Source organism: Dicentrarchus labrax, unplaced genomic scaffold (genome assembly GCF_905237075.1).
Source record: "Dicentrarchus labrax unplaced genomic scaffold, dlabrax2021, whole genome shotgun sequence".
Taxonomy (NCBI): Eukaryota; Metazoa; Chordata; class Actinopteri; family Moronidae; genus Dicentrarchus; species Dicentrarchus labrax.
The window spans coordinates 4,667,870-4,689,314 of record NW_026136710.1 but is presented as its reverse complement, the minus strand read 5'-3'; the positions used below and the strand labels follow the sequence as shown (position 1 = coordinate 4,689,314).

The 21,445-nt window shown below is 38.4% G+C and overlaps 1 protein-coding gene across 2 annotated transcripts in view; it reads left to right on the top strand.

Annotated features, from left to right (window-relative positions):
• The window catches only part of LOC127370258 (netrin receptor UNC5D-like), a 150,238-nt gene that overhangs the window by 110,895 nt on the left and 17,898 nt on the right, over nt 1-21,445 (top strand). Inside the window, exons 5-10 of one of the 2 annotated variants that reach the window (XM_051412171.1) lie at nt 11,160-11,334; nt 12,416-12,583; nt 15,026-15,190; nt 15,530-15,562; nt 17,415-17,600; nt 20,914-21,063. In XM_051412171.1, coding sequence (XP_051268131.1) covers nt 11,160-11,334; nt 12,416-12,583; nt 15,026-15,190; nt 15,530-15,562; nt 17,415-17,600; nt 20,914-21,063 — 877 coding nt within the window. The remainder of the gene's footprint in view (nt 1-11,159; nt 11,335-12,415; nt 12,584-15,025; nt 15,191-15,529; nt 15,563-17,414; nt 17,601-20,913; nt 21,064-21,445) is intronic. The other variant, XM_051412172.1, reaches the window with a different exon arrangement.

The following is a 21,445-nucleotide window of genomic DNA, read 5'->3' as shown; positions in this document are numbered from 1 at the left end:
CGACTTTTTTATATGATGAACAGTTCTGACTACAGTGAAATTAACCCTTAGAAATGCATTCAAATAACATTAGCTTGCTAGCTTGTTCAATGACTGATTGCCAAAGACAGCCTACATAGTAATCTTCATTATTGTAATCACATTTTGTCTTATACCTTGTTGAAAGTTTGAAAATTTGATGCTATGTCACAAGGTTGCACAACACGCAAATTCTAGGCTCAGGTAAAAATACTTACTTACATAATTGATCATTGAAATGTTTCTTTTTTCTTTTGCCTGATTGTGGTGTTATTTGCATTTAAACAAATACACTGAATGATAACAGAGCAATGTCACACTTAAAGATTGATTTCAGTCCAATTGAGTGTGTTCATGTGCATCATTTGGTACCAGACTGAAGCCAAAAAGCCCTCCAAACAAGCAAAAAGTGAACAAGCACTTAGTACAGACCTGGCAGGTCATTACTGCTAACGTCTGCCAGTGCCTGTAGACTTCAGACAGTGTTAATAATAAATAAAATATAATCCACTATGTTAACTTGTCTATTGGTTTTCCCATAAAATTGGGTAAAATTGGAGGACTGTATAAAAAGGGCTACAGTTTAACATCGCTCATCATGAATTCATGCTGAAAGTCAGCACTTTGTGTGTGATATGTACTTGAAATTCATATTGCCCAAACATTTTCTCCAGCTGGCTGCATTTTTGGTTCTGTATTGTCATAGGAATAAAACGTCGGTCACAAACAAAAATGCAGATTAGGGCTCAAAGACTTTAAGACGACTATAGTCTCCGTCTACAGCTCACATGATTCCCGTAAAACTGTGTTTGTGCATTTTGTGTGTGTGTGTGTGTGTGTGTGTGTGTGTGTGTGTGTGTGTGTGTGTGTGTGTGTGTGTGTGTGTGTGTGTGTGTGTGTGTGTGTGTGTGTGTGTGTGGCGTGTGATGAATGATTCAGCTCACACAAATGGAGCACTGGTGTACCACGAGTCTCCCCTATGCATTGTGGTCATCAAATAGGCAACTCCTCATGCATTCATTAATGTGACTCTGGCTAACAAAGAGAATGGTAATAGTAAATAATGCAGGGACAAATCCAGCTCCCTCTTGTGTGACTTGCACCGGGAAGGAAATACTCACTAGTTGGGAATGTGGCTGTACTTTTCTCTTTTCATGACTTTAGGCCTTTCCGAGAGGTTAAAGCCTATTCTGTAACCAGCACTGTGAAATTTGGCTCAAAAAGAAGCTGTTGCTCAGCTACAGTTTGAGTTTAAGGAATTGAGGTCACGATGCAGTGTGATCTGTTGAACCCTATTTGTATTCTTGGCGTATTTATTTTGGTCATGACATTTATTTAAATCTTTTATACTTCTGCGATTTCGAACTGATCCTGATGGAAATTAATGCTTGTGATGTTGAAGAAATGCAAACAGTTAATTTGAGGAGCTGACAAGAAATGCTCAGCTGACAAGATGCAAATGAAATGAGTTCCAACTTTGCATGCTGCTTTAAAACATAAACGCTGTACAGCCGACTTTACAGCTTGAAATCCCCTTATGTCGCTGCTCTCTTCATGTTCTCAGAGGCAACACTAACAGTGAGAGAGGGAGGAACTTTATCCGCATCTCACTGTAACTAAGCCAGCCGGGAGTTTACTGGGCTGCTGTGTAGGATGTTAATGAATGCCATATTATCTGTCCCAGCAGTGATAGAGGCAATAATCTGTGCACACTGTAAGTCCGACCACAGAGAATGTATCATAGTAAAACAGCTTAAATCCACTTCGGTTTATTGGTGACAAGAGTCAAGATGGCCAAATCTTTTCACTTGGCTCTACTTTTTATAGACAGGGAGCTATTTAGAATACAGATTATATTCACTGTAATGTTGGAGTTATTACATTATTGCCTCTGATTAGAGCATAATAATCAAAATGTTTCTTTGACCCAAACTGAAGTTTAATTTCCTTTTGGTAATATGCCCAGTGCTTGGTCTGACTTGTGTACTTATTTGATCAAAATTATAGTGACCAAAAATAAGATTTTATTAATTTATCTGCAGTGATAGCCCCGCTATACATTAGTGACTGACTGATGATGTCGGTGCTGGTAATTTGACTGGTGGACGAACTGTTTGACTTAAAAAGAAAAAAGTCTTTCTTAAAATCAAAATCACCAGAGGATGAAGATGATGCACACAATAATGACTGCATACTGAATGTAGATCCAAGAAAACAATTAAGGCACCATCAGGGAACCATCATTTTCTGTGACATAACTGCACTTTTTATTTCCTGGACAAGATTTAGCCTCACACAGCGACACTACACATCTCAAACTCAGTTGTCACTTTGGGCTATTATTTTGGTATCTAGTATCTAATAATGACTGATAAAGCGCAGTAGCTGAAAGCCCAACCAGTCAGTATAGAGACTGTTTGAAACTTCCAAACCTTATAAAAACACATTTAGGAGGTATCTGTCGCAACAAGGAAAGTGATTCTTTTATAGAAAGGATTCATGTTAAAGTCTGACTTTCAGAGAAAACTGTCAAACATATATTACACAGACAACTTTAAGCGACATCCAAGCAAATAAACAGTCTCGCCAGCTCTAACAAGTGAAGTGCTCTCCTTTATAAGGTTAAAAGTTGAGTGGCGGAGACCAAGAAAATGTCTCCAATAACTTCAGAAAAAAAGTGTTTTACAATCATTAGCCCCGCATTAACCGCCCAAGTATTCTTTACCAAGTGTAATTAATCATCAAGCCTCTCATCCAAAGTCATTTGAAGTACTTAAAATGTAATTATTCAGTGATGAACATAACATTTCCAGAGATGGTGTGGAGATAAACCAAGGACACAACAAGGGTTTAGCCACCCCCGCCTCTAAAATATGCTACTGTCAGATTTGGAGGGCTCATTTGTTTAATGTGATTTCATGAAAGTCATTGTTGCATTGAGAAAAGGCCATAGATGACTGAGGGAAGGCAGAGAGGGTGCCGGCATGAGGGAAGTGAAAGGAGGAGGGCGCTTGTTAATGAAACTCAACCTTAATTGAATCAGATGGAACAAAACCTACTGCAATGCTTTGTGATCGTCTTCATGTCGCTTTCACTTCCCATTTAAGTGATTGTAAATGTAGGTCATTACATTTGCTTGCAGAATAATTGAGTGTTTAGGCCTGATACGGGGACGAATTAGAATGACTTGAGCAGGACATGCTTTTTTTGTAAGTCAAGTTTGAGATGATACCTTTTTCTCCACATAAACACAGAGTGCTGCAGGCTCTCTCTTCAAACAGTTTAAAGCTATCAGAAAAATGAAACCGCTGCATGGCTCAAGGGCCTCCTGCTGACCATTTGATGCTGCTCTCAATATATAGTGAATTCATTTCATTTACTCTCTGGTCTGGCTGGAAATGAATGAACAAAGCAGAGCAGAGAGAAAGTTGCCAAACAAGACGAAAGTTCCAGTGAAAATCCAGTTTGAATTAGCTGCTGTTTAATGGTCAACATGGTGACCTTGACAGCTCACAACCCCACCACCAGCAGACTGCCGTAAGGCCTGGTCGGCTGGGTTAGGTGTGGTGTAGTTCAACACTGGTTGCTGCTATCTAAGTGGAACAAATTTGCCAATTAAGCAAATCCGTTTCCTCTCCTCCCTTAGGCACTGGCTTATCAGGCTCATTTGAGTCTGTCCTGTCCCTGCCTTCTCATCAGCATGTGCATCTCTCTATCGCTTTCCCCCGAAGGGGAGACTCTAGGACCAACATAGAATGCAAATCACACTCTGGGTTTATACACTTCCTGCAGCGAACACTCGGAAAGAGCGAAGGAGGGGCACAGTGAGAGAGATAAATCAAAGCGAAAACATGAGACGGAAAAAACAACCAAAAGACAAGACAATTACTTTAATTTAGTTTAGAGGAAGAATTCTCTGAGATAAGGACCCTAAAAAATGAACACTCGCCACCAAACACAGAATTCATATATATTCTACTCATATGATCACAGAGTGACTAGAGGGACAACTGTGTGGTCAGGTACGCTGAAGAAGACAGCAACTGAGGCTGTTAAATGAGCTCAGATGCCCTTTTATGGAACACATTTGCTGGTTAAGCAAATCCATTTAAATGCCTCAGTTGTTGTCTTCTTCAATGTAACTGACCAAATAATTCTCCCTCTAGAGAGAGACTATAATCTCTCTGTGAGCGTAGGAATATGATTAGGATTCAGAATCAAAGTCTTCATAGTTTTCCGATAAGGGAGCTGGTTATTTCCCCAGTCATCAATTCTAATTCATTTTTCTATAGATTCCAGTGTCTGAAATGTGAAATCAATCGTCCAAAAAAGCAGCAAAAGGCCTTCATCTCTCTGTGAATATATACAAAAACATAATAAGAGTTCATACCTCCTCAATCTGTGCCAGGCATGGCGGGATGACACATTGGACAAAACAGAAAATGTCCAAATACTTCCCAGGTGTTAGTCCCTCATGTAGTCTTTGCAACTTATCGCCTCCTACTCATGCCCATATGTCATCAACCTGTGCTAAGCTTAAAAAATGTTGGACTCTCATTTTTAAACAATCTCAGAAGGCCTGAATATAGCCTGCCATAGCCATCTTCGGTGCCCCTCCAGACCCCCACGTACTGTTTAAGACTGAAGCTGACTGTATTGCCTTTCTGTACTTTCTTATGTTAGAGAAAATCCAATTTGCTAAGGGCCTCCTCCAATATTGTGTACTATAGCACTATTTATCAAAATCACAATAAATTGAGTTTAAAAATAATTTATACAAATTCAAACATTTGGAAGAGCAGCGATTTATTTTTTATCACACATACAATTGAAAATAACTGTGAGTAACACACATAGGCTAATTAAACTATTGGACATAAAAATATAATAAAAAGAGAGAGACAAACAACAACTATATACAGTGTAGCCACAGTACAACACAGAGCTAATACAAGGAACAGGGACAGAGACTACTACAAACACATGACACCCTAAACAATTCAACAGTATTGCCGAGAGGGTGTGTGAATGATCCTGAGCGAAGGGCAGATCGATGCCGCAGTGATCGATACTTCAACACTCAAACACAGCTCACTTGTTATCGATACCAACTTAAAGGGATTGATTAGAAAGTTGTTGTTTTTAAGTGTGGTTTTAAGGTTCTAGCAGACATAGAAAGCCCTTAAATAGTGCATGTTTGTGCCAGTGAACAGACTCTGGTCCCAGAAGTACAGACCACAGCCATCCTCCCTGCTTTTGTTAACATTGCAGTGATTGATTAAAGTAGACCTGTGAAATAAGTTAATACTTTCATTGTTTTGGTACTTTCATGTGGTTTATGATATTAGATTCACATAATCATATATAATACTTTGTAAATATTCATACTTTTTAAAGCATATTTTCAAAAACTAGTGTTAGCTTCCCATGCTTCATGTGTAATTCAAGTATAATGTCTTTTTATGATAAACACACAAATAAGGCAATACATCCTAAATAAATATATTTTTTAACCTACAATTGTAAATCTATGAACACTGGACCACTCATGTCTTCTGTAGTGTGTAGTGTGGTCTGTAATTTGTATAAAACACTTCTACTACAACAGTATACGTAGCAATACCGCAAATACTGACATTGGCATCAAAATATACTTAAAGTAAAAGTATATAAAAAATATATATATTATTATTATTTGTGCAATAATGTGTGTAAGCATTATGGTAATGTTGCAGCTAGTAAAGATGTGGCTAATTCTAACTACTTAATATGCCGTTGGGTAGCTTTATCTATAATAATACATATAATCTTCTATCCATTATATTTTGTATTCATAATCTTAATCAGCAAAGCAGCTGTCAAATAAATGTAGTGGAGTGTACAATGTAGTGGAATAGAAGTATAAAGTAGCATAAAATGGAAAGCAAAGTACAAGTATCTCAAAACTGTACTTGAGTAAATGGACTTACTTTACACCACTGTTAAAAACACACTCGGGCAGGATGGGATGAGTCTGCCAGAAACTCCTTCCTTCCTCCATCCATCCTTGAATCCTCAATGATAAATTGAGTGGCAGAGTGGCATGTCAGAGGGCTCTACAGCGCGTGCCAGACACTTGGGTTGTCATAATGGTGGTGGCACACACTCTTTTGGCAAATAGTAATGTTAACAGTTTATTTTATATGTGAGAGAGGTACTTTCTAGTGGAGATTGGTGTCAATACTGACCTTATTAAGCAGATTGGGTACTATAATATGACTGATCCACAAGAAACACACTTTATTTATTGTGTCCCCCCCTGCAGTTACATCTAGAGCTGCACCAGTTAGTTGATTAATCAGGTAGTTGTAAACAGTTAAATGAATCACCAACCATTATGATAATTGATTAGTTGTTTTGAGACATTTTTAAAAAAAAAAAAAAAAGTCCAAATTGTCTGATTTTAGCGACTCAATGTGAATTAGTTTTCTTGGTTTCTTTAATCCTCTGTGACAGTAAACTGAATATCTTTGTGTTGTGGACAAAACAAGACACATGAGGATGTCACCTTGGGCTTTTTATGGATCAAAAAAACAATTAAATAATTGAGAAAATGATGGACAGATTAGTTAATAATGAAAATAATCATTGGTTGACCTAGTTATATCCTCTCATTAATCACAAGCTCAGTGTTTGGTGCCAAAGCAATCCCTGTCCTCATGTTACCCCAAGTATATAACAGTATGTTGTTATCACAGTGTGTACAAATATAAATAAAAAGTTTTAATTATTAGCCATGAGCTTGTCGCCGAGTATCATATTGACGTATATTATATGAGATGCCGCCAATGGGGATTGTCAATATAGTATGAGTGCTTGAGCCAAGGTTTAAAACTGCAACAGAGGAGGCAGGCTTGTCACAGAGGACACTTACTAGGACAGTACTAGCAGACAGAGCACTTCAGCCATCTACAATATAAACAGTATATGTATAGATATTGTACCTCCTTGGAGAATGCAGCATACAAAACCTTTTTTATGGTCAGCCTTAATTCAGTTAAGTCAGTTCCCGTATAAGCATAAGGAATTATGTAAGACACTGATGAGTAAAAATGGCGTCAAGTGCTTCCTTACTGGCTAGGATCCAATCCCACCTGGGCTCAATGTTCACTAACTCTCCTCTGCTTTCATCCCCACTCTCCTATGGTCAGTGTTACAGTCATAAAAAGTGATGAAAGTTTGATCACACACACTTATAAAAAGACACAAGAGGTGTCATTTCAATGACACTAAATTTAGGACATTGGAAATTTGATGGCATTTCACAAATGCTGTATCTTTACTATAATTTATGTTGCATTACCTGCAGGTCGTTGACAACCCTACACCTACAATATCATATAATGCATACTTATATATATATAATTCTATTCCTCTGCAGTAAAACTAGCAAGTTTTTGTCAGATAACTTTTGAAGGATGATAAGATAATTCATTAATTGTACTGTGGTATTGTATTATATTGTGAGATATCTCTGTTCTTTTGCTGGCACAGTACTACACTACTGCATACCACTTTCTTTGTATTACATTGTAAATTAGTTTAAAAAAAACCTCCTTGCTAACTGATTAATGAAATATTCCTGTAAAATAGATGGTAGTTGCACATTTACTCAGCTCATATTTTTTTCTTGCTACTTTAAAATTAGATTTGTCATTGAAAAAAATATGTTTAATATAATACAGTGTGGCACGTCTCTGAATAGTTTGCTTTAGGCAATGCATTTAGTTTTACTCCGTCTTTCCAGAGGTGACATATTATCCACTAAATGTTGAAATATATTTAATTTACACAACATAATGTTGTGGCTGTCAAGTTCAATTTTGGCACTACTTTATAAATATGCATCCCATCTGAATAGATGTCGGGAGCGAACAAAGGGTTGAGGGTTAATTTTCAATTCTGTGTGTTACCCACATTATGTTTTTCCATCACAGCCATCTGCAGCCTCCAGGAATATAGTTCTCTATTTAGCTTTTTTGGGGGTTTTTTTTGGGGGGGGGGGTTCTTCCTGAAATAAATTGAAGTGTAAATTGAAGTAATCTGATATGATATAATTCATATAATATGAATATGTGGAATAGATTTACAATAGCAATTTGTGCTAGAATTGACATACAGTGTTTGTAGTTGCAAAACTCACCATACAACACTGAACTTATATATATATATATATATATATATATATATATATATATTATAATTTCTTATTATCTAATAGTTGGTGACCAGTAGCTTCATCCACGTTTGATTAATGTGACCTTTTCTCACATCAGAGCAACACAGGCAGTTAAGTAAAAATAGCCTCTATTGAGTGAAAATATAATTATAAAAAGCAGTATACGACTGGAGCTGCAGTGTGATTCTTCCTCTAAATGTAATTTGTTGCTTGTATAACACCAGATAACCTCTCAGTCAGTGTTCAAAAAGTCAGCTGCTGGTTCATTATCAGCACAGCTTCTAAAGGCTTCGTCTGTCACAATGTCAGCCAATTCCTAGTATCACATTTTCCCTGTCTGCTTTTTTCCTCTGCCATGCACTAACTCTGCTGTCATTTCAGCCTGCCACTCCCACTTGCCCTGCAATAACCCCCCTTGTTCCCACCCTTCCCCATCACCTGACTTCCCCCGCCCCCCATGTGCACACCTGCTTCTACTTCCCCATCAGCAGTAGCATTCCCCCCAGATCATCTTTTGTGTTTCTCTCTCATAAGTCCAGCCATTTTCTCTGTCTGCCTGAGTTTTGCCTGTTATAAACTCGGTCTCAGAGTTTTGTTTTTGGGTTAAGAAATGTTTAGTCTGACATTAGAGATGCCTTTGAGGGAGAATCTTTTCGAACACTGCAGACAATACACAGACTATGTATAATGTGACCCTGGTGAAAACAACAGAGCTCACCTCTGTCATCCTTTTGTGAAAGAGGCTGCAATATTTGCACAGAAGGTGATAAAGAACAAACCTCCTACTTGTCAAGGTTAATTCCCTACTTGCCAGATACTAGATAGAGCTGCAGTCGATTAGAGAAAGTATACAATGAGAGGAATAAAAACTGTGCAGCCGACTTATAGATAGATAGATAGATAGATAGATAGATAGATGAATGTGATTGCACAAATGATCCTTTAAAAAACACTAAAGTAAAATAATAATGGCCATGATGAAACCACAAGGGTACATTTTGTATGATTAAAATAGAAATTTGCACATTTTTCCACCATGGAAGGTTGAAACTGACTGCTTCCACAGCTGAGTAGATTAATGGTAGCAGCTGTGGAGAATGTAATACAGCATGGACGGCAACACAGGGGTTGATTAGACATTGAAGGTGTGAAATAGTGAAAGGCAAAAATATAAAGACAAGGATTGATAGAATGAGCGATGTGGCCCACCAGTGTGGTTGGTTGGGTTGTCTTGAAAGCTGTGGAGCTAAATGATGAAAAAAGTTAAATTAAAGGCACATGATGAAAGACTTCTCGGGCCATCAAAGGGAGAAAAAAAGAAACGTTTGTGACAACATGACTCCTGATTTATTGATTTCCCAGCTCAATTTTTTCATCCAGGGTGCTTCGAAAGAGCAAAGCAATCTCTGAGTTTGTTGGCTGTTGTTATATTCCCTTGGCAAATGGACACTCTCCACAAACACACACACAAACACACTAGAGTATAACCGCATGCACAAACACATGGAGCTCCCAGTGGGGTGGAGTTTTTAATCCTCAAATACACTGCCATAAATCAAGCCTCACTCCCTCATGCCCCAGCTCGTCTCTTGCAATGAAAAGCTCAAGCCAGTGGCACATTAATAGCAATTTACAGGGTCAGTCATGCGAGGAGAGGAGCATCAACAGAGCGTCCTTTATTTTGTAGTTCCTTATTATTTTCACTCACTACACGGCCCCTGAATAGGTAACGATAGAAGATTTGTCCTACCCACTGCGTCACTCCCACTGGCCGGATGTTGTACCTTTCCCACAAACCTCTAATCTTACAATCAGCAGGTGTCCTCTCACTTGTCTGAATAAATGTAGTAAGATAACAGATAAATTAATGAAATACACCTTCTGTGGTAGTGGTGGTTTCTTCTTTAGCATTAAGGAATTATATCACACACTTTCATCAGATCACGTCTTTAATGACTGGTGTATCAAAGCAACTGCATACAGATCAATACAGTCATATCTCAATGTACTGGATACAGCCCTCTCATTTTCTGTATGGTATAAATACGTCTGTATTGTAAATAGAAAACAATCATAAGCACAACATATCTGTTCTTATCAGATAATCCTACATTACTACTGTGCATGATGCTTTCATTTAACATCATTTAATATGTAACACCTTCCTAATGTTATTCTAAGGCAATAACCAAGTTTATTTGTATTGCACATTTCATTCACAAAGGCGATTCAAAGTGCTTTACGTAATGCATTGAACAGAAAAGAAAGAAAAACACTGCAGATGCGGATTAAACGAATAAACCTTTTTTATGAGGAAGAGAGACATAAATACAGGGTAGGAGGACAATGGCTTTATTGTGAATATTTTGTTCAGTCAGAGGCAGTGCAGAACACCAAAGTTTTGAACCTAGAATTAAAGATGGTAAAGTTGGTGCAGGTAACTACTGTAAGTGCAGCTTCTTCACGTTCAGGTGAGGGTCCAATATGGTAGCCTAAAAGATTTTGGTACAAGACAATGAGAGGTTCATAGACATGCTGCAGTTCATGAAACTATATTCTCTGACACACTATAAGCCAGTGGGGAGTCCTGGGAAATGATGTGATGTGTTCACGTTTCTTGGTCTTAGGACTTTAAGCATGTTGCAGATGAGAGTGCTGGATAAACAGTTGAAATAGTCATCTAAAAGCAATGGATAACTAAATGTTTGTATGTTGGTTATGAAAAGATATTGTAACAATATCCACTTTGATGTCCTTAATAGTGTTAAATAACATCCACTTTATATTTACCATTCATCAGAACACTTTGAGTGGTGCAGATAAATGCATCCTTGAGCTCATTTGATAGGGCTGTGGAATCACACCAAAAAGTTTCAGGGTAAACAATAGTGCTTATGTTACTCATGTGCTCTGCTGTTTTCAGGTGGAATGGCTGAAAAATGAAGAGCCTCTCAGCTCAGAAGGTGTCATTGATACAAGAGGCGACCATAATCTCATCATCTCTGAAGCCCGCCTCTCTGATTCCGGAAACTATACCTGCGTTGCCAGCAACATTGTGGCCAAGAGACGGAGTGCCACAGCCACTGTTGTAGTCTACGGTAAGATATCAAATTATAAATTGTACTTTTTTGTTATTTTTCAAAAGAAAATGTGTCTTAATTTAGAGTCTGTCTCAGCCAAAAAGGCATGGCGGCAGATTTTTTTAGGGTTGCAGTACAGATGATGAAAACAGTGTCAAACAGTTTTCTTGTCCGCATCAAAATATAAATTTTCACTACAGAAGTAGGCTGTCAAATTGGCGCCATAAGCTAATTCCCCAAAGTCATTAATATAAAAAGCACTGCTCAACCACAGCGTGTGGTCTTTCTCACACAAGAGTCTAATGAGCAGGTAATGGGCAAGTAATCCCTCATGTGTAAAAACAAGGAGACACAGGCACAATATTTACAAGAACTCAATTATTAATAGTGGAAAGGCAGTGACGTGGGCTGTCACAACTCCCTGGCTTTTATCTGCCAGCACTAAACACCTTGTGTGGAACGCTTTCTATAGCTGCAGGCCAGCAGACACAGTTTCCAGCATATTATAACCCCGTAGAGAGCTCTGCAGAGACAAAGGAGAATAAGTGAAATTATAATGTCATACTAGCACCACCTCCTTTCACACCAGAGGAACACCTTGTTAATTGGAGTGTTTCAGTGCTCATTTTACTGACCTTTCATACTGTTATTTTTATTTTTTCAGGGAGGACATTTAGCAGCTGTAGGAATTCATCTAATTCCTTCTGACATCCCATTGTTGAGGCCCATCAATCATTAATTTCCTTAATGCTAATGAAGTCTCTGACAGGCTCACTACTCCCGATAGGCTCAGACAGATGTACAATAGCGGAACATAGTATTTCTTCCTGCGCTGTGACGGCAAATGAGCTGATTAGTCAATCATCCCGCATTATTTCAGGCAACAAATCAGAAGAAGTCTGTGTAGACTGAAGGGAAGAAACCATTGATCATCTTTGTGAAGACACCTCAGTTTTCTTTTTCCTGATAAGACATTCATTGTCACCTTTAAATGAACCCCTTTTCATGACAGAAAATATACTTTTACCGCAGTATGTAGGATATTTTCTTTCTTATAGTATCCATTCATCTCTTTTCCTTTTTCCTGTGGCACATACAGTGAATGGAGGCTGGTCGTCGTGGACAGACTGGTCTCCCTGTAATGTACGCTGTGGTCGCGGTGTGCAGAAACGTTCTCGCACTTGCACAAATCCAGCTCCTCTCAATGGGGGAGCCTTCTGCGAGGGCATGTCAGTGCAGAAGAGCACCTGCAACACGCTGTGTCCAGGTGAGCATACGGAGTCTCCATGCTGTTATTGTTTGTGCATATGCTTAAAACCATGCAGAGTTTTTGGAACTGTCCTCCCACCTCCCAGGTTCCAGTTAATAGTTCTGTTCAAGTCGTGAAAATCTTAAAATCTACTCCAGCGATGCATGCAAGGAAACCCTGAGATTTGAGATTTAGGTGTATGAAAGCCTTAATGAGCTATACAGTGAAATAGTTCTTGCATTAAAGGAACAGTGCAACATTTTGGGGAAAAATGCTTTCTTACCAAGAGTTACATGAGAGGATTAATACCACTCTTATATATCTGCCCATTAAATATAAATGATTAGATCTGGAGTTGGTCCCCTGGCGCTGTACAGTGGCTGCCCACTACTCATAGTACTTAGGATGTGTTAAATGCAGAGGATGAAACTATACGTTGTACTGTGTGCGACTGTATGTGTGACAGTGAAGTTGATTCTATTGTAAAGCCATAGCCAGCAGGCAGTTAGCTTAGCTTTGCATTAAGACTGGGAGCAGGTGGAAACAGCTTGTCTGGCTCTGTGCAAAAGTAACAAAGTCACCAACACCATATCTCACCCATATGTTTTCTTCTGATCCCTTTGCACTCATTTATTCATGCATTCCCACTACTATCTAAGTAGTAAGTAGTAGTAAGTCTTTGCACTGTAACTTGCATATTACAGTGACATTGCACATATTTTACATATTTTTTGTGTGTACAGGTCTATATACAAACATGTATACATACATTGGTTTACATTATTAATTGATACTATTATTTTATTGCAAATTACATCATTTTATTATATTCCAATTTAAAATATTTGACTTGTTTATATATATTTTTCTTTGTGTAGCACTGAGGAGGCTACAAATGCATATCACTGTGAAATCCAGTATTGTACAATGACAATTGAACCCTTTTGTACAAAAAGCAAAATATAAAAAAACACTATTTGTAGTTTTACGAGACGTTACGTGCTAGAACTATTTCTTGGACTTTCTGGAGTCTTGTCAGCATCGTTACTATGCCTGACTAAGACGATGTGCAGCACATAAAACCACAAATTGTTGTTTTTACACTTCAGCCTTTGTACACATTGAACAAACTAGATATAATGTGTTAATTATTGGATATTTATCTTATTTTATTTCATTACTTTTTAACCTTTGGACAGAGCCAGAGTCGCTGTATCCCCCTGCTTCCAGTCTTTATGCTAAGCTAAGCTAACCGTCTCCTGGTCAGAGCTTCATATTTAACTGACAAACTCTTGGCAAGAATGCAAATAAGTATATTTCCCAAAATGTTAAACTATTCCTTTAAAAAACACTGCTGTCAACAAGTCCTTGAATGCATCAGTGTGAAGGTTTCTCTCTACTTACAAATGCATTAATGCACAATGATAGTAAATGTGACAAAAAGTTAAGGCAACAGTATGGTCTCTGTGATTGATTACAACTTAGTTTAAAGTCTCTGTAAGTTGATTTTAGTACCTGAAATTAACAGAGAACTGTGTCAGTGTGGAAGGAAGGAAATCAGTCTAAAAGCTTTGTAGTTAGCGGTAGTGTCCTTTTATCCAGTTACATTTCACTGCGAATGCATTGCATGTCTCCACTGCTGATAGTGACAGTGGTTTGTATCTGAAATCTAATACAGCGGGCCTTACAAAACAGCAAATGAAGGGAATATTAATGGGAAAAGGAGAGAGGGGTGAAAAAAGAGAGAACCTGAGTGAGCGAGAGAAATAGACAGAAGCTTAGAATGTGAGAGGAAGAGCAGAGCTGCAGTTCCAGTTATCAGAACCTCCGTGTAATCTGCTCTGCCCAAGTGTTTTTTCTAGACAAGACCAAATTTATGATTTCAACCACAGCACCAGTATAAAAGAAAATGCTCATCAGGTTTAAGAAAAACAAAATTATCTGGGGAAGGCAGTGCATTCCTCCAAACATTATCTCCTCTTTGCCAACTGTCTCCTTCAGAAGGATTCTTTCTACCGCATCGGAGTTTGAACATAAACGTGGTGCATTTGCGTTTAGATTAGCAGGAAGAAGGGAACTTTGGAGGTGGAAAGGAGACTTGATGGAGTGTGGCATAAGAGTGTATTTGTGCTCCAAGTCAGCAAGACAGCACAACATTTTGGCACCATGAGGAGGAAAATGTTTTCGTATAGATAGTAGTGCAGCTCTTACTCTGAAACAGGTTTCTCATAAAGTCCTAGAGAACATTTAACCGAATCAACTTAGGCTTGATGTTTGAATCTCTTATGAGGAAAGTGAGCTTTTTTGTGTCAGTTGTTTCTTTTTTGTATTTATCCGTATCTTTATTCTTCTGTGCTTTACTTGTACAAGCATGTTTGCATGTGTACTCCAACCACATCAAATCTGTGCATGTGCATCCTTGTTTTCTTAAGCATTTGTATTTGTATCTGACTCCCTCAGTGGATGGCAGCTGGGGGGAGTGGAGCGAGTGGTCGGTGTGTAGTTCAGACTGCGAGAGGCAGCGCAGCAGAGAGTGTACAGCTCCGGAGCCCAAACATGGAGGACGGCTCTGTGACGGGGTGGCGCTGGCCACAGACAACTGCACTGGCGGCCTCTGCACACAGAGTGGGTAACATCACCATCTCTCTCCACTGGTTAACTAAAAAGAAAGATAGTTAAGCATCATTACTGTCAGTCCCATTGTGTTCAGGGACTGTGTCATTATAGATTTACTGTTCATCATTTTTGGCAGTGTGGGCTAGATCATGATCGTCATTATAATCATGCTCATTACCAGGACCCTCATCCATCTTCATTAGTCATCCATTCCACTCTATGAACGTAACACACAGTGTGCGCAGGCATGGATGCATACACAAGTGGTAATCAAATAAACTAAGACTGGTAGTATTCAAAAAGGTTAAGGAGAAACTCTCAAATCCTGATGTTTCTCTGTCTTTGCAGATCGAAAGTTGCTACATGATGCTAAGCCACAGGGTGAGTTTCTCCTCAGCTTCCACTGCTTATTATTTTAAAAACAATCACATCCATGGAGATCTACAACCATGGCCTGGAAGAAAACCTGATTCTGATTGGAGAAAAGTGCGCAATAATCACCAGACAATGATTGACAATTAATCGGCTGGTGGGTGCTCTTTGTTTCCAGATAGCCTCGCTGCTCTTGTTTAGTTTGATCGTCACCATTATAACTTATGCTGCTTGCTTCGGCTGTTGCTAGGCTACACTTCACCTATTTGTTGGCAATGCGAACTGAAGTCCATGTTTGAGGAGCGGGGATACTGGCAAGACAGTGTTTTTATTGAGAACCGTCAGCAGCGGTTGTTTCAGCATGGTGAACTGGCAGTAAGTCAGAGAACTATGTCTGATATGTGATTCAGCCTAACAAGTCAGTAATCTTACCCTAAAAGAGTGGAATGCCCTAAAATAGGAAACAACACATATATTGTGATGGCTGGAAAGCATGTGGTACAAAAGGGAAAAAATGTCTGACAGGTGTGTTTATGTAAACTAACACACTCTTCTTGACTCGTTGTGAATCCTCCCATACTTACTTAAAATAGAGGCGAGAGATATTTCAGACACAGATGTTCTGACAGATAGGTAACATGTATGAATAATAAGTGGAAAATACAAGCGATTTTTCAGTTCATTGCTTTGGTGTATTTTAGCAGATGGGGAAAATAAAATGTTTCTGTTAAAAACACCTTGAAGATTTGAATGGTTAGTGCGTTTTCTCCATCCATTTTCCATTCTTGTACTATAACATACGTATGTTGGATCATGTCACTTGTTAAAAAGGCTAGCAGTAATTAAAGCCAAATACCATTTGTAACTAAAGTTGTAATGACAGTTATGTATGTTCCCAACTTTACCATTATTACCTCAGTTTTACCTGGGTACCTAGATATAGCATTTCAAGCCATGTAGCCAATGGTTTATCGCTGTATATACATAGCTTTATGCGTTATTGTAGTCTAGTGTAATGGGACATTTATGTGTTGATTGCTATTGTGTAGTGTGTGCAGTGAAAAAAAACAATTTGATACCTATTAAGCCACAGGCAGATGTTCTCCATACTTGTCCTTTAACACAGTTATGTTTTTTTGTTTGTCAGAAATGGGGGGAAAAAAATGCATCCAGGCTGCCAAAACTTCTTAAGCCCTCAATTAACCTGCTACTGTAGCTGTTAATGCCGCTTTGCATATTTTGTCAATTTCTCCTCATTTGAGCTTCAGGCTACTTAAAAGATTTCTCAGCATGTCCTGTTTCAGTGCAGATCTCATTATCGTTTAAGAATAAGCTAGCAGCCCCTTTATTTCCCACACATTCAATTTCTTTGTGGAGTTGGACGCTGCAGTACTGGTGGGACTAGATAGAGCATAATCATTGCCGATGAGCTAATTTAATGAATTGGTTTTGTCACATTATCCCAGTGGAACACAGAGTGCCTCCAACACCAGAGCCAAGCAGTGTTTGAAATGACAGTCAGGTGCTGGGTTGATTATAATCGCCTTCCTTCCGAGGTTCCTCATTAGTAGCTTTAACACTCCAGGATGGAACAACGAAGCTGTGCATCAGGAAGCAGGGCAGACGAGGAACAGAAAACAAAAAAGGCGCTAAAGTAGTTTGAAACCAAGGTAGACTTGCCTCCTATAAAAGACTTTCATAACTTTAACTCAGCTGATGTTGCTCTGCAACACAGTTCTTCAGTTTATTCTGGGAGAAAATGTCTCCTAGCTTCCTAATTAAGCGCAGTACACTTAGAAAGCAAAAGCAAAACGTCTCTCAAAAATATGCTTCTCTCTCTTACTCACTCTTACTTTCCAAGGTGTGGAGAACAGCAGTGATGTGGCCTTGTATTCGGGCCTCGCTGCGGGGGTTGTGACAGTGGTGCTTCTGATCATCGCTGTCACTCTTTACCGAAGAAGCCAGAGTGAGTACGGTGTTGATGTCATCGACTCCTCCGCCCTCACTGGGGGCTTCCAGTCCTTCAGCTTCAAGACCTCTCGTCAAGGTGAGCCAGTGACTATGTGTGTGAAAAATCTGATTTCCACCCAAAATTGTGCAATAAAATTCCACATCCCACTGTGACCATATACTGTATCCAAACTGGGAGGTAATACATGGACAAAAAAACTTTGCTAATATTACTTGTTGATACATCTAGTGCTGGAAAAAAACGAGGGTAGACTCATTCTGTGTTCAAATCTTCTGGGGAAGAATCAAGAAAAGTTCTGTTAGATAATGATATGATAATTAATAGCTTTGGTTTTCTAAAATCAGATACACACCATTTATAATGCTTCCTAAAATATAATCTGATAGAGTTTAGTACATATCCTTAAGAGTACATCCTCAGAATAGGCTGAATATCTTTCAGGTGTGGTGTGTAGAAAAGGTACAGCAAGTTGTGTGGTTAATTTGCTGGAGTCTGGTGCCATATTGGATGATTTATTTAATTAATTAAGAAATGCATGCTGTTTGATTTGTGCATAATTAAACTCCACACACCCCATAAATTAAGAGTAGAGTAGAGTAGAGTAGAGAAACACACCTATCATTCCTGCTGCTGTATGATAACTACAGGTACTTAATCAACTAAAAGAGAAGGACCTCATACAGTGTGTAGACCCAGCAGTCGTGGATGCTAATTTTGGTTTAACCCAATATTAACTCTGCTTTCATTCCATTTAAATGTGTGTTTTGATAAGTATTTAAAGGTCCAGTGTGTGACATTTAGGAGGATCTTGTGGCATAAATGGAATGTAATATTCATAGGTATGTTTTCATTAGTGTGTAATCACCTGAAAACAAATCATTGTGTTTTTGTTACCTTAGAATGAGCTGTTTTTATCTACAGAGGTAGCTGGTCCTCTCCCACAGAGGCCGCCATGTTGAACTGCCATGTTTTGCAGACACTGTAGTTTCTCCTACACGCCTGGAATTGGTGGGTGAGGCGAGGGGGTTTTAATCTGTAACTACACCACCGGATGCCACTAAATCCAACACACTGGTCCTTTAAAAAATAGAATGTTTTAAATCTACGTTAGAAGAGGCGAAACTCAAAAAAGGAGTTTGTGATTTTGAAGAGCCTCTTCGCCATCAAAAGATACAAACAATGTTCTTTTGCACTTGACTTTGCAAAAAGAGGTTGTGGAGCAGTTAAAAAGAAGTGCTATAATTGCTTTCCACCACTTAATTTACATAAATTCAACCTCAGCCGTGCTGAGGTACATCAACATTGGCTCAAATGGGATCATCTTGAGTCTACAAAAAAAAACAGGCACATTCCCCAAAAAACACATTCCTACGCCTCATGACAATGCCATTAAAAATACAGCACCAGGTGTATACATTTATTTATTTTTTTATTTTTTTATTGAGTGTTAATATATCATGCATATATTATTACTTGGATGATTCAAAAGACACTAAAAATCTGCAGAAAATCAGTTTTGCCTCGCAATGCAGTAAGATGATATTATGATTTATATGAAGTGTCATTCTTCTCCAAACATAAGAAATGCACGCAAATGGGAGACCAGACAAAGGTTTTATTTTTCAACTTGTCTCTCTAGGTGAACAAACACACACATACACCCAGAAGAGGCTGAATGGAATAATGCTTGGTTATAAGGGGACCACAAAATACAAGATGTGTTTCTGATTCTATTGCACTTTATTTTCATTCACATAATGTAAATGTACTTGCATAATAATGTCATTGTATGTCATTTAAACTGCCGCATATACAAGCAGGCCATACCGTTTTGTCTTTATATGTGTTTTCGTACATATCTATACAGTTGAATTATGCATACATGTCTTTGTATTGTGATATAACAACATTAATTATTAAAATGCTTCAGGGGCCAAAATTACTGTATTTATTTTTTCAGTTTGTTCACTTGAGCCGATTTTTGCAGTCTGTGCTGCATATAGTGCAGTTAATGTCCAATAACATACAGTATAAAGTTTAATCTATACAGCACACCAAGCATTTATTGCTTTATTGCAAACATCAGTATGCCCAAGGCAATAAACGTTCACTGAAAACTTGTGGTAACAAGCACATTTTCTGTTGTAAACAATTTTACTGTTTCAATCTATTATTACTAAGACCGTCTTAAGTGCCATAACTTAAGCAAAATGTTGAAGTACCTCATCAGGGTAGAGAGTTTGTGGCATTATCTGCGGTTTTGTTTTAATGTTGCATATAACAAAACTTCAGTTAATTATTCATGATTGCTAAATTAAAATATAATTTATTAGTGTATTCTTATTTTTTTCACCCAGCTCCCGAATGGAGCATTTATAGTCCCATGTCTCTAACCACAGAAACATCACAGCTCAGAAGCGTGGTGTGTTTTGCCCCACAGATTGAGGCATATTTTTACAAGGCTGCCATTATGGGTCGCCACAGCAACAGCTCTCAGCAGGGTATAATAAAGTTCATTTTGATAACACAGCAGGAGGCAGGGACTGCTTTAATCTTGGTCCCTGTTCCACTTGATAGGGGGGCTAAAACAGCCAAACCTCCATAAAATCCAACATGTCCTCCCCTCCTTATATCTTGCAGCCTGCTGTACATTGCTACAGTAGTTACACAGTAATCATTCCATGTCACTTCTTTTTGCAGTCCTTGATCATGAGTCACAGTGACAACAGCTTGCCAAATTCCCAAACAAAATAAACTGCCAACGTACATTTTTTTGCTCATTAAGACAAACCGCGTCATTTATCACAAAATGATTTCACCTCACAATAAACAGATTTATCTTGTATATAATAACTTTTCTGTGTTTCTTGATTGATCCACACTTCTGTGAGTTTTAATTCCAGTACGACACAAATACACACGGCTACACTATGTGATTGATGCATCGCTGACTGTTGCTACAGCCTCACGCATACCTCTGCCTGCAACTGCCTGAAGTTGGAAATGTATATAAAAATGTGAATATTAATATAATAAACTCTGTAAATAAATCTATAATATAATTAAATGTCAATATTTCAAGTTATTGTCACAGAATTGTTTTTTTAACCACTATGACATCAAATTAAAGCATGTTAAAACACAGCCTTTGTTATTTGCCATTTGTCATTTAAACACTGGTACTGTATGCCTTTCCTGTTTCCATGGTGATGATATTATTGCAATAGTCACATGTGGATAGCAACAAATTGTCGTGACATACCCTTTTGGTTATTGTTATTGATCATGGCAGTCTAATTTAAATCTCTCCTGAGATATAATTGTTGCTTAAAGATGTCTAATTGTTGACAGTAATTTGCTTGTTTTCTTCTCTTCTTGTTTTTTGTAGCAAACCCCCTGCTTATTAATTCATCCATGCAACCTGATCTGACAGTGTCGCGTACCTACACCAGCCCCATGTGTTTTCAAGACTCCATTGACAAGGAGCTGATGGCTGAGCGCTCACTCCTTGACCCACTGCCTGATCTCAAAGTCAAAGGTCAGAAAATTGAACTGTTTTAAAAGCCTATGTCTGTGGTAGTCAACTACTTTTAGAAAGGCAATAATTACAGAGTAGAATATAGTGTGCTGTTGCTGTCAGATGGATACTTATTTTGAACCTGTTTTTTTATCACAAGTCAACCTCTAAGAAAGCTGTCATGGCCATCACCTTGGAGGACATCACAAATTGACCGTTCGCTTAGCAATGTCCCCCTTAGTTCTGTTGCGGTGCCTGTCAAGCCGTCTGTTCTTGCACAGCATATATGCAGGTCAGAGTGATATCAGCAGATTAACCACTCTACATTAGTATAGATTTTGTCAGCTATCGCAAATAGATAATTTACCTAGCATTAGTTCCATGAGCTGGTTGAAAATGCTGT